A 14504-nucleotide genomic window follows, 5' to 3' on the forward strand; every position below is an offset into this window, starting at 1 on the left:
CTAAACAAAGGGGCTGGTGCCATTGGGGCTAGAGGAGGGGGCTCCATGACGGGGCTCCCAGGCCCAGCGGCGGGGATTCCCCCCACAGACCCGCTCTGTGCTGTGGGGGCAGCGGCCCCTGCAGGCCGAGCGGGGAAAGGCGTCTCCTCAGCAGCCGGCGCCGCAGAGCGGGCGGGTGTCAGTGCCACGGTGTCTGTCGGGGAGGGAGAGCAAGAGGCTGCCTGGCTGCGCCCCTAGCCCGATCCCCGCGGCCAGGCCCCCCGCATGCAGCCCTCACCCTGGAGCGGAGGCGGCGGATCGAGGAGCTCTCACGATCCTCCCGGCAGCGGCTGCTCCAGTCCAGGGACAGGATGTTCTCCAAGCTCACCTCCATCCTGCAGCACGCCGTGGAGGCGGTAAGGCCGCCGGCCGGCCCGGCCACGCCACACCGGGGATCCAGCTGGGGCCTAGTCGGGGAGCGGGGCCGCCCGGGGGGAACGCGCCCGCGGATAGCCCCGTCGCTCCCCTTCCACGTCGATCCTGCTCCGTGCCCCCGCTTGCCCCTCCGCCTCCCCCTGGATCCCGCTGCCGGGGAGGGAGGTGACGGAGGTGGGGGCGAGATCCCCATTGTCCCCCTTCCTGTGCCTGCTGGGGGCGGCTGTTACGGCCCCTCCCCGCCACCCCCCTGCAGCCCGGGGAGCGGTCCCTGGTTGGCTGCCCCCAGGGCAGGGCAGGGCAGGGCGGCGAAGCTGCCTGGGGGGGCCCGGGCGGTTGCGTGGTGACCGATGTTATCCGCACTGGCCCCTTCGACTTGCCCGGGGAAGGGGTGAATTTACCCTCCCCACTGCGGGGGGCCACAAGGGGCAGCTGAGGGCAGCCAGGACCCCCGAGGCCCGATGAGAGCAATCACCCCGGGGTCACTGGCATAACCCCCTTGGCCCCGGCAGCCAGCGGGGAGAGGCGAAGATCCCGCTCTCGGGCCTTTGAGACGGGCTGAGAAATCCCCCACAGGCCCAGCCACCGGTAACATCGTCGTTAATAAACCCCCCATTAGCCCTGTCCTCGCCACCCGCTGCCCCAAAGGGCAGAGAGGTAGAGGTGCATCTCCCCCCACCCCCACGGTTTTAGAGCCAGCGTGGAGCAGTCACTGATCAGTATTCACATGAATAGCTCCCCTTTGCCCCAAGGCAGAGCTGAGGATGCCTTCAGGAGTGATGGTTGTTAGTTATTGTTTCTGAGTGCCTAAAAACGTGCTGGGTGCTTTGCAGACCCAAGTAAGAATACAGTTGGGTTAGGGAAGCTGCCCAGGATTTTCTCGGTCAGTGTGGTGTAGCAGTGTCAGGCTTTCCCTACACCAGGGTCTCTCTTTGGTTCCCTGCGCAGTTAACAGCCTCCAGAAATTCTGCTTTTTAATACATAAACATTTTTTGTTTTAAATATATTGACTGAAAAATCAAACTGGATTTATACCAGGCTAAGTCAGTTGCATAGCCGCCAAAAAGGCTGCATTTTGGGAAGTTAAGTAGCAGGGCCCATTTCTCAACCTGTTGCTTTTGCAAACTATGTAGCTATGATTTGTTTATCAAGATGGGTTTATTTTATTTTCGCTATTCGCATGTTGTATTTGTTTTTCACAAGATCCGGATTTTTAAAATAGTTTATGAATTACGTACCTTTTCTCCCTGACCTGTAAGTCTTAATTTGTCTTTTTTACTGTTATTTTTTATTTATCTCTGAAAAGTGTTTTGAGATAAGTGACTATATTGGCAACTATGAAACCTGTAAGGCCCTGATCCTGCAAACACTTATGCACATACTCAGATTTAAGCACCTGAGTAGCCCCATGACTTCAGTGGGCATAAGTATTTGCAAGATTGGAGCTTGAAACAATACAGCCTTAGTTTAGATGTTAAAGATTAGCAGTGAAATAATAGGAATAATCATAAAATTTATTAAAGTAACCCTTAAAATGTTCTTAGAGATGAAAATTGGTCTGCCTTAAAGTTGTTAATACCTGATGGGAGATGCACGTTCAGATGTTAATTTAGGCTGTGATCTTTTAGCTTTATGCATGTGAGTAGTCACATTGATTTCAATAAGACTGGTCATGTGTAAAATTAGGCTCATGTTTGTTTTCAAGATCATCTTCTTACTGAGGTTATCGTTTTTAAAACTGTAAAACCACCAATGAGTGAAGTTCTTAAAAAAGATAGCTATTTCCATGAAAACATTGTGTTGGTGACCTGTACAAATACAATAATAAATAGAAGATGTATGTAGGACCAACAAACAGGGCCGGCGCAACCCATTAGGCGACCTAGGCGGTCGCCTAGGGCGCTAACATTTGGGGGGCAGTGACCGCGGCGGCCGGATCTTCCGCCCCCTCTGTCGGGGGCGGCATTTCGGGGGCAGGACCTTCCGCCGCCTCTGTCGGGGGTGGCATTTCGGGGGTGGGACCTTCCGCTGCCTAGGGCAGCAAAAAAGCTGGCTGCACTCCTGCCAACAAATACTGGATGCGTGAGTCTGGAAACGGTATTCATGTGAGCAGTTTCATTGTCTTCAAGTGAGTAAGGGTGGCAGGATTGGGTGAAAGACTTCTATTCTTGCTGGCTCTGCAATGAAAGTTAACTAATAAATATTATTCCCAGAACTGGGCTTACATGATTGTTTACTTTTTTGTGTGCCAGTATAATCAAAAGTACCTGTGTTAATTTTAGGGCCACAAGAAATACTAAGAAAAATCAATATGCCTATCAGTAAAGATATTAAAAGATATTAAATGCAATTAGAGGATAAAACAAAATAAAATTAAATTTAAAAAAATGGGAAGCATGTAATTTTGTGACTGCTATGAACCGAAACGCTCACCTCTTGGCATCCCGTTTACAAGTTGAAGTCCTCATCCCGTGTCTCTTATTCCTACGCGTAAGCTCAACAAGTGTTGTGGGACTACTCACAGTAGTAAGTACTATGTGCACTAGTAATTGCATTATTAGGATATAAATAGCAAGAATGAAACATGAACTCACAAAAGTGAGAGGATATTGAGCATGGCTACAACTTTCTCTCTGAGAAGGGTGCAGTACAGTATTCTAACCACAGGACTGAGACCCAGAAACTCCTAATTTCTAATCCCAGTTCTTTTTCCTTTGTGGGTTTTAGTGCAGTGTGTCCTGGAAGTCAGTAAACCCTGGACTATTTCAGATCAAGCAGGTGGGAAAGAAGGCTAGCTGGCTCCAGAGCAGTTTAGAATCTTCTTCTATTTGTAACGTCTATAGAAACAGGATTTTCAGAACATATTGGAGCACTGGTGCCGTATCCTGCCTCTGAAAGTGATCCATGCCTGATGCTACAGAGGCAAATGTTCTCCACTTTACCAGTAAAGTTCATAGGGTACATTCTACAGTGCGGTGGAGAGGGATGATGCTTTCCTGATCTCTTCAGGCATGCAATTTTATTCACTTTTGTAATGCTCCTGTCCCGCCCTCTAAGTAGAGGAACAATTAACTTTAGAAACACATATTCCTATAGTCTGAGTTTCCAATTTGCAAGGTGACAGTTGATTACCCTTATTATCTTAGCTTTCACATATGAAATAATAATCCAGCCACAGTGACTGACTCTGCGACCTATGGCAAGGAATTCCAAAGGTTGACAGTACAGTGTGTAATCATTTGTTCCAACTGTACTGCCCTTTAATTCATTGATTATCATCTTGTTCCAACATTGTGATGGGGGAAAAAGTAAGGGGCCAGTCATTTTTCATTTTGCTTTCTTAATTTTGAATATCTCAATCAAAATATCCTCTAGTCTTTCTCCTTTGCTGCCTAAATAATCCTAGTTTGTGGATGCTTTCTAAACACATCTCTTCTGTATCTGCTGAAGTTCTTTATAATACAATCTTTTAAAAATCCTAGTTTTTTGCAGTCTTATCACCTGTAAATCCTACCCCTATCTCAGCTATCTTTGCTGCCCTTCTCAGTCCCTGCAAAGATGAAGACAGGAATCCAGATGAGGATCCACCATTGTGTGATGTATTACCCTGATAGCATGATCATAATAACTATAATAGCCAAGTACAGTAGTGCCATCTCAAGACAGAGGCATCCTTGAATATGATTTTGTGTGTTTGTTTTCCTGTTGTTCTGTGTTGTTTTAGGTCCAAATTCTTAGTGGTACTACAGGTATTTGATAGGGTTGATTGGTATGTTCCCGAGAATCTGTCACAGGTTTGTTACAAACAGATGTTTTTACCCTGCCGTTAGACAGATGTGCTCCCGACCAGTGTATTTGTGTTTGACTAATCCAAAGAGTGTCGAATCTTCAGGGCTGCCAAGAAGTGAATGACAATGCACAGCAAATGGGGTTTCGAGTTGTTGTTTTGTAGCTCTCTTTTTCCCCCTATACTTCTCACTTCTGTTTTCATAGAAAGAAATTGAATCTCGGTGGGATTCTTGGTCTGTGTTCGAACAAGTATGTGCTCCATTGTTGGTTTGGTCCAGGTTGTGTCAAGATTGATTCTGTGAATTGCTAAGAGGTTGTCTACACTTAAAATGCTGCAGCTGTACCTCTGCAGCTGTGCTACTGTAGCGCTGCAGTGAAGACGCTATCTGTGCCAACATGAGGGGTTCTCTGTCAGCACTGGTAAACAAGGTCCTTGAGAGGTAGTAGCTAGGTCAATGGTAGAATTCTCCAGTGCTGTCTACACTGAGGGTTAGGTTGATTCTTCACACCACTGAGCGACACTAATTTCCTCATGTAGATCAGGCTTAAGTCTTTTTAATACTAACCTTTGGGGCTTTTTAGAGATATTTACATCTAGCAAGAAAATCATAAACTTTGAGCATTTGGAACAGCTGTCAATTTCACTTCAAAGCAGGATAATTCTGTATCATTATATAGCTCATTGGCAGTAACAATAGGTGTTTGCTGCTGCTAGAGTCTGTAAATTCTTACTAAATCTCTCTAGATGCTTATCTCTCAGAGCTAGTCTACACTGACTACGCTACAGCGCTGCTGCGGCAGCGCTTTAACGCCCCTTGTGTGGTCGTGGCGCAGCGCTGAGAGAGAGCTCTCCCAGCGCTCTTAAAAAAACACCTCCACGAGCGGCGTAGCTCCCAACGCTGGGGCACTATTTACACTGGCGCTTTACATCACTGCAACTTGCTGTGTTCAGGGGGGTGTTTTTTCACACCCCCTGCAGCGCTGTTAATTGCCAGTGTAGACAAGCCCTCAGTTGTACCTTATTACAAAGGTACCTAATTTGTTTTAACTCGTTTCCTTTCTGTTATTGTCATGACAGGTTCCTTCCAGTCCAAACTGACTTTAACGAATGACTAGGCTTTTCCTTTAAAGAATCACTTAAACTTGCTTATACTGCCCCAAATCCTTACCTTCATCTGTACAAGTACACAGAGCGAGGTGTTGTCCACTTGATTAGATATAATGTAATAACTCATGTGTTTTTGAGGGCAGATTAGACTAAACCCTCCCTTTATAATTTCCTAATAATTTACCGAGGACTGTGGTAGAGTCTCTATTGCTGGTAATTTTTAAATCAGGGTTGGATTTTTTTAAAGGTACACTCTAGTTCTCACAAGAAACATGCAGAGAAGTCCTATGACCTGTGTTATTTAGGTCAGGTTAGAATCTATATGATCTCAATAGTCCCTTCCATTCTTATAATTTATGAATAAAATAAGAAAGTAGAAAAGCTTATTACTATTTCTAATGGTAACAGCTACAAGCTAAAGTTCTGATCCTGCAAATACTTACACACGTGCTCAACTTTACACGTGAAGTCAATGGCCTCCTATAAACTACTGTGTGGTTTCACTAACCAGAGAAGGGAAATAAAGCTACAAGCACTTTTTAAGGCTCTTTCCTCAGTGCAAGTTTTATTATCCACCAAGCAGTCACAGATCAAAAGCAAATCAAATGAAAAACACTGGACAATAATCCCCAGAGACTTTCCCTGCTTCAGCCATCTGGGAGGGAAGAGGACACACCCTTTGCATCCCATTAATGCCCCTTTGATGTCACTTCCCCTTCCTTTTCACTCTGTGCTGAGCACCCATGTGACCTCCCAGAATCTGTTAACCCTTCAAAAGGTTAACTTCTACCTTGTACATAGACCTGGCCGAATGGCACTGAAGGGAAAACCCTGACCTCAGTCTTTGTAGCCCACCCCTAGTCAGGTTGTAAGAGAGCTGGGAGGTAGCCTTCCAAGGTTCTGAGTGTATGAAAAATGTTATAGCAAATGTTTATAAAATCTGTGAAGAAAATCCATATGAATGTCTGGTTTCCTAAGACTTTACATGGGTTTTTTTTCCAACAGGTAAATTTTTTTTATTTTTTAAGATTTGTATTTTGGTGTAGCGAGGTGACGACTCACCGGCGCGGTGCCTCCTGCTGGTTATCTAGGGAATTAGCTCTCCCAGCCTTGGAGCGCCCTCTGCCGGCCGATGTCTCGCTTGCCGCTGGCCTCCGTGTCCCTCGTGGACCCCGGTGCCCTTTACCCAGGGGTTCTGCCCACTGCAGCAACCCCCAATCTGGGTCTCCCCACTCAGGGGAATCCCCAACCCCGTATCCCCACCTCGCCTCAGTGGCTACTGCCAGTCACCATCTAGCCCCCGCTCACTGGGGCAGACGGCAGTCTGCAATGGCCACTCATCATTGGCAAGGGGGGTTTGGACCTGTTGCCTCTGCCCAGGCTATACCTGTAGCCCCAGTACCTTTCGTAGACCTTTAGCTAGGCCTGCAGCCTAGGGGTTTACCAGGCCGGAGCTCCCCAGCTCCTCTAGCCTTCCCCCAGCCCTGCTCCACTCTCAGTACCCTGCTCAGCTCCCAGGCAGCCAGGTCCTTCTCTCTATGGCCAGAGAGAGACTGCCTAGCTACAGCCTAGCAGCCCCTTTATAGGGCCAGCTGTGGCCTGATTGGGGCATGGCCCCAGTTGAGGCTGCTTCCCCATTCAACCTTTTCCCAGCCACAGCCCTCTCCAGGGCTGTTTTTAACCCCTCCAGGCAGGAGCGTGGTGACCACCCCGCTACAGTTGGGCAGATTTTATAGTTAGCAGTCGCCCCAAGGAGCTTTAATTCCCATTAGATCGAAAGTACTAGTTTTGGGAGGATATCTGGGTGGGATTGGGTCATGACAAGTATCCAGAAAGGAGCTGGTCGGTGGTGTGTTTCAAAGCTCATAGAGCAAACTAGAGCACACCCTCGTTCAGCGAAGCATTGGCTACTGGTGCTGGTGACCAGAGGTAATAGCCAATCACTGCCGACTATAGTGGGTGGCTTTTGCGGTTCTGCTTATTGTGTTCCGGCCATCTGAACTAGGAACACGCACATCATTTTTTAAATAATTGCGATTTAAAATTTCCCCCCAAAGGCCAAAAGCTTTTCTTTGTGTAATTGAGGACTGAGAATTGGTCATGACTCATGGAAACTTAATTAAACTTTAATTAAATGGCTGAATATAGTAAACTTACAATAAGATTATTTCCGTGGGTTAAATATAACAGATGAGTAAATGCATATATCCCTTTTTCGCCTATAACTTTAAGGTGGCTCTTTCCTATGCGGTAGTTCATTAGTAAACTTTGAATTGTGTTTGGTCTTGGTCCAGATCCTAGAAGACAAGTATCCATGCTTTTAGAAAAGAAATCATTATTCAAATTGTCAATAGTAATGCCCTGTTAGTTTCAGTGGGTAGATGATAATTGGCTGTGGAGATTGAACTATCTTTTCACCCTTATGGGTGATCCCTCCCTATCAGGGTTAAAGCACTTCTGCTGGTTCTGTAGATGAACACAATTTATACCAGTGTAACTATTTCAGGTGTGTGTGTCTGTTTGTTTGTTTGTTTTTAATAAAATAAATACAGTAACTCCTCATTTAATGTCGTCCCGCTTAATATTGTTTCAATGTTACATCCCTGCTCAATTAGGGAACATGCTTGTTTAAAGTTGCGCAATGCTCCCTTATAACGTCGTTTGGCTGCCTGCTTCTAAGATTCTGTGGAAAAGCAGCGACTTTACAAGGGAGCATTGCACAAGTTCCACTTCTCCGCCTCCTCCCCTTCCCTCCAGCTGTTTGGCGGCGCTTAGGACTTTCTGGGAGGGAGGGGGAGGAGCGGAGACGCAGCGCTTCCTTGCTCCTGCCCCTCCCTCCCAGAAAGTCCTAAGCGCAAAGTGCTGGGAGGGAGAGGGCAGAGCGGAGAAGCGCCGTGTCTCCACTCCTCCCCCTCCCTCCCAGCGCTTAGGACTTTGGGGGGGAGGTGGAATGGGGATGGGAAGAGGTGGGCCTGGAGTGGAGCGGGGACAGGAAGAGGCAGGCCTGGAGCATTCCTAGCAAAGTCCAAGCCTGTTCTTCTCTGGGAAAGCTGCTGCAAAGGTGCTTCCTAGCGTCCTTGCCTGCAGCGGGCTGTGCCTGTGTGGGGTAAGCCAGGGGCACTTCCCAACCACAGTACTGTACAGTATATAATGCCTTTTGTCTGCCCCCAAAAAATTTCCTTGGACCCTAACCCCCCACATTTATATTAAATCTTATGGGAAAATTGGATTCGTTGTTTCACTTAAAGTTGCATTTTTCAGGAACATAACTACATTGTTAAGTGAGGAGTTATTTTATACCAATACAAAATGTATGTGTATACCAGGCCCTAGGTTATACCAGAGATAAAAAAAAATTATGTTGACGAGCCCTTAGTCTAGGGCTGTCCATGGCTTTCACCAGCACTAAATCCTTTCTAGCCTAAGAAAAGAAAAATCTAAAACTTTAAAAAAATATATTTTCCTTCAGTTTGCTGTCTCCCTCTGAAGGAGTGATTAGTTAGTAGAGGAGTTTCACTCCGTCAAATGCCCTCCCTTCCTACTCAGCCTGTTATTTTTCTTCCTCCGTCTCTTATATTTTATAAGATTAAACCATTTGTGAAAGCAAAGAAAACATCTTAAATAAGAAGAGACAGGAGAGTGTCTGAAAACAAAGTGCTGAGCACCTCGAGCAAAAGGTAGGGATATCAGGAGCATGTAGGCTGAGGGACCAATCCTGCAATCCTCAATCAGCAAAACTCAGTGAGGCCAATGAGAATTTTAATTGAGTAAGAACAGCAGGCTCTAGCCCTGAATTACCTTTTCACCTTTAAGAGCAGTCCCTTGAGGGCTGTGTTGAGGCAATTTGTTGGGGGAGGGACAATGTCTGGGAAGCTTGTGGGTGCTGCTGCTCTCTCTGTGGATAAATTGTAAGTGTTGGAAATTGAAATCCTCAGTCTGGCACTGGCTTTCAGAAACACTGAATTCACCTAGAAACAGATGAGGCTAGAATAGAAGCGGAGAGGAAAATCGCATCAGTCAAGGGTGAATTTTTAATAGAATCTAGAAAAGCCCTTTATCCCTAAGAAGTGCTCTCTGCAGCCATTTATGAAGCAAAATGTAGTTCTGACTATATTTTATTATAGAAACCAGTACAAATTATGGTAATAATGGCTTCAGCCACCCATCAAGGAAAACAAAACCTGATATGTAAAGATCTGTCCTGTATTTTTAGTTACTTCTCTGTTCTTCAGTAACCAAACAAGATGTATAGTAAAATAAATATTCTGCTCAATGAAAGACTTTCAGATGCCTTTTTTTTTTTACCTCATGACATTTGGTGCACTAAAATGTTATGAGGTAAAATGTAATGTCAGTGCCCAGGATAGCCTTGGGGGAACAGAAGAGCAGTCAGATAGCAGGGAATGGATAAACAGTGTGTAAATTTGATTGCTTAGTTGACATTTGGGAGTGAGTGTCCTATCGCTGATATGGGCATATTTAGCCACTATGCACAGTTACTTTTGAATGTCTTTCATTTCAAAGTCCTGTGTACAAAAGGTCAGTAATATTAAGAACTCCTCTTTCCTTCGGCACATGATGTGCTGTTCATATATTAGATTTTGCGTTTTTAGCCAAGATAAATGTAACCTTCCTTAACTAGAGAAAAACGTTGGCTGTATAAAATTTTCAAGGGTATGCAAAGGTCTGAGAGCCCTCCATTTCCATTGGCTTCTTGGGATTTGAGGCAACTCAGCACTTCATGGAAATAGCCCCTAAAAGGGGAAATTGGAAGAAATTATTTATGGTTAGAAGCCTCAAATTTGAAATATCTAGACGTGAAGAATCACAGATTCCAAATCCCATTGAGTCTTCTAAGGGGAATATAATGAGCTCCATGCAGTTTAGTTCTTTCAAGTAAGGATGACCTTCCCTCCCATTATGGTGCAGCATTCTACCCAGTGATTATCCACCTGGCTGCTGCATCCTTTCCTCTGGAGTAGCTGCATTTCATTTTAGCAGTGTGTGGGTGAATTGGTCTAGGGCTCCTTCCTAAGAAAAAACCTGTATAATGAAATATAATATAATGAAATAGAGCCTAAGGTTGATAGGTTGAAGGTCTTGAGATTTTTGTTATAGGAGATTCTATTCCGGTTGTGAATGGCTGTGAATGCCATGTCTTATGTTTGGGCCCACCAGCTGTGCGCCATGGAGCAATTATTGGCAATCTATGGAGAGCTGGGTGGCCATGATACTGGCTCCCCTTGTCTCCAGCTGCTCTTTGAAGTGCCCAGTCTCATAATTGCAAAGAAGAGCCAGGAAGGCTATAAAAACAGCAGGAAACCAGAAAGAGGAGTCAACCTCTAAATGAAAGGGGGACCTCTTTCAGGGACTGGAGCTCCTAGCAGCCAATGAGAGAGGAATGTCCTGAGGAGAAACGAGGGAAGCAGCTGGCCAGCGTAGGCAGGGGAGTAGAGGAAGCACGTGGGAAGAGGAGATGACATGAAGAGCAGAAGCAAAGGAGTGTGATTAATTTTCTTCTTAAAGGACAAAATACTTCAATATAAACAGTTTGAAAGTACTTTTCTAATATTCCTTTCCTATGTGAGCAATTCCTTTAGTTGCCAAAGTACATTGTATAATCACAAATGGGTGTACAGGTGTCCATGAGACAATCTCATTATTAAAATGTGGTCCATGTATGAACAATTTTAGAGCCACTGTTTAGGCTTCAGTCCTACAGGAAATACTGATTTTGATAAAATTTTGAATTTGATAAAATTTTGATCATTTTTAACCACTTAGGTTATTTGTTTCATTTTGTTTCCATAGCTTGCGCCATCCCTTCCGTTACAAGAAGATTTTGTTTACCACTGGAAAGCAATTACTCATTATTACATAGAGACCTCCGGTAAGAGAACCTTTTTCTTTTTTTTTTTTCTGCATCTTCACTATGGAAAGAAGCAAACTGGAACTACCTCAGTGCTGTTTAAAAGTGAAGTTTGGGAAATAGCGAAACTGTTTTCATTAAGCAAGTTCCTCTTTCTTTTTCCAAAGTAACAAAAAACATTTGTTTTAAAATATCCTTTATCTTTGATTTACCCTTGACAAAGCACCTTGATAGAGGGTGAACAACAGCGGATGTAATACCGCATTCCCTCTGCACCATGTTGAGAATTGTACCTTTTAAGGTCAGACCTAATTTCTGGCTTCACCTGTTCAGTTCACTCTAAACAGACATCTGCAGAAATGTAATCCTTCTGATAACCCTTCTCATTTCTGTTGCATTGCCTATTTTTCTTTTCTTTCCAAGGTTTTAACACAAGTCTTCACAAAATAACTTTTCAGTCATGTACACTTGAGCAATCATTTCTGAAGCCAGTCAGACTTTCATACAATGCTCAGTACTGGGCATCTTTCTGTATTTTATCTTTTTAAATTTTTTTCTCAGATTGTCTCTCTCCTTAAGGTATTTTGAGACTGCAACTGTGAAAGTTCTTACAGATTTCATCCATGTGTGACAGAATCAAACCAAAGTTAATTAAAGCTGTAGCATCTGCCTTCTGCTCTTCTTCATTTAATTTAAAAGCTGGCTGTTCAGTTGAATTATGGCTGTATTTGCTTAATGTAAATCGCATTTCCACCATTCCAACAAATACATAAATAATTGTCTTCCTAATCACTTGTTCTAGTCTGTTGTCTTTAAAAACAAATATCACCATGCCCTGTGTACTCTTATCTCTGCATGCCTATTAGAGTGGCTATTGAATGTGGTGTTCACATCCTCAGGACTTCTGATTTTTTGTTTAAATCAATATGTACTCTTAAGAGCTGAAACTTGAGACTGCCGGCCTTGGACATGCTTTGTAGTGCTTCCTAGGATGAAACTGATGAGATGATATGTGGAAACTGACATATAAGCATGTGTGGTGCAAAATAAAAATAAATTCAGCTTTGGCTTCTGTACTAAATATTTATTTGCAAAAAACCCAAGCTTCCATTCTTGCTGCTACCTCTCCCTCACCACCACCTTCCCCCAAATGAAAATCTGCAAAAAGATCTTGAAAACTATGCATTTGGATATGCTACCTTTGAAATCAATGGAAATTTTACCTTTGACTTCAGTGGGAGCAGGGATTAGGTCTTAGAAGCCTCACATCAACAAGTCAGTCTAAGCTAACTGGTGACAGAGAGAGAACTGAAATTGCTCTGAGGTGGCAATTCTCTTCTGTGACCTTGTTTCCTTTTGCATTCAAATGGCCATTATTTTTAGGTTATTGCATAAGAAGTAATGACTAATTCCACACTGGGTTAGTTGTCCAATTAAAATATGGCAAAATAAAAATTTGTTTCTAAATTCCTAGAAACACACCAGTGCCATACAACACCTTGGGTTAATGCCTGTTCTCAGTTACACTGGTGCAAATTCAAAGTAACTCCATGGCCTTCAGTGTAACTGAGATCAAAATCTGGCTCTTTTCCTTTATAGAGATCTATGAGCTGAATTGTACTCTGAAATTTGAATAAAACAATACACAGTCTTAACAAAGATGATGTAATAGTCATACTTAAGAATTTTTTTTAAAAATTGAATTGAGCCTGAAGTTTGGATATAAATTATTTGTGAGATTAAAACAAAAAAATAGGCTTCTCTTTCTTTCTCACTCTTGAAGGAATTGATCAAGTGGAAATGAAATAGATTCTGGATGCTGTCCACAGATTCCAGTCTTGGATTGTTTTGGGGCCATCTGACTAGTACAGTGTCAGAAATTTAGTATTCCACACTTTTATTTTTCACATTAAGGTAAAACGTCTCCATAATGTGTCTAGTAGTCCACATTTTCAAAAGTGACCAGTAATTCTTTGTATCTATTTTGAAATACCTTAAAGAGACCTGATTTTCAGAGGCATGTGCTCAACCCTCTGAAAAAATCAGGCCCCTTTCAGGTGTCTTAGGTTAGGCATCCAAAATTTCTGTTTCCCTTCTGAAAATTTGGGCCAGCATATTTATGTAGATGTGAAAAATCCAGTTAATACTCTGTTTACAGCTCACTGACTATGTTGTAACAATTTTTTCAGGGGGATCTTTTAATAGTTATTTTGAATAATAAACATAATGGCCATGTTTTAAACCAAAAGTTTATAATTGAACTCGAAGGAAAATGAAAATTGTGGTTTTTATTTTTATCATTTTAACTGAATATTTTTTATTTAGATGACAAAGCTCCTGTGACTGATACCAACATTCCTTCTCACCTGGAGCAGATGTTGGATATTCTAGTTCAAGAAGAAAATGAGAGGGAATCGGGAGAGACAGGGCCTTGTATGGAATATTTGCTTCATCACAAGATCTTGGAGACATTGTACACACTAGGGAAAGCTGATGTAAGTACATCTCAGGCGGTGGGCAAGAGCCTCATCCTTTGAGGTACTTAGGACCTTCAACTGACATAATTCTAATGGGATTGAGGATGGTCAGCACCTGGCAGGATAGGACCCGTTAGTTCTATGACATCTTGCTGATGATCATTTGTTTCACACTATCCAAGAATGTTGCTGGAGTTCCAAAGTAACATGAGCTAATGAGTGGTCATTCAAGTCAGCCAAAGTGAAATAGTATGGTCCATTGGTTAGAGCACAGGATCTGGGAGTTGGGAAACCTGGGCTCTGCTGTTGACTATGTGACCTTGAGCAAGAAGGCACTTTGGCTCTCTGCCTGAGTTTTCCCACCTGTATATGGGGATAATAATACTCGCTTTCCTTTGTAAAGCATTTTGAGATCCTTGGGTGACAGATGTTTTATTAAGTTTTGTTTGTTTTTCTGAAAACAGTTGTGCAGATTACAGAAGCATGCTGTCCCTGATTTAGTGCTCTGACCTGCAAAAAAAAATTCAAATTACCCTCCATAAACAGTCTCTCACGCACTGTGTTCTTTAGATAACTTAATAAAGCAGAGTGGGTGAGATTCCATACGGCAGTGGTTCTCAAAGCCGGTCCGCCGCTTGTTCAGGGAAAGCCCCTGGCGGGCCAGGCTAGTTTGTTTACCTGCCGCGTCCGCAGGTTCGGCCGATCGCGGCTCCCACTGGCCGCGGTTCGCCGCTCCAGGCCAATGGGGGCTGCGGGAAGCAGCGCGGGCTGAGGGATGTGCTGGCCACCGCTTCCCGCAACCCCCATTGGCCTGGAACAGCGAACTGCGGCCAGTGGGACCTGTGAT

At 44.0% G+C, this 14504-nt stretch overlaps 1 protein-coding gene across 1 annotated transcript in view; it reads left to right on the top strand.

Annotated features, from left to right (window-relative positions):
- Nucleotides 1-99: 99 nt before the first annotated feature.
- Nucleotides 100-14504, top strand: part of FAM160B1 (family with sequence similarity 160 member B1) — a 49096-nt gene continuing 34691 nt past the window's right edge. The window contains exons 1-3 of the mRNA XM_024203816.3: nucleotides 100-395; nucleotides 11123-11201; nucleotides 13506-13675. Coding sequence (XP_024059584.2) covers nucleotides 351-395; nucleotides 11123-11201; nucleotides 13506-13675 — 294 coding nt within the window. The 5' untranslated portion in view covers nucleotides 100-350. The remainder of the gene's footprint in view (nucleotides 396-11122; nucleotides 11202-13505; nucleotides 13676-14504) is intronic.

The sequence above is a fragment of the Terrapene carolina genome, unplaced genomic scaffold (assembly GCF_002925995.2).
Source record: "Terrapene carolina triunguis isolate 2854851 unplaced genomic scaffold, T_m_triunguis-2.0 Scaffold95, whole genome shotgun sequence".
NCBI classification, from domain to species: Eukaryota; Metazoa; Chordata; order Testudines; family Emydidae; genus Terrapene; species Terrapene triunguis.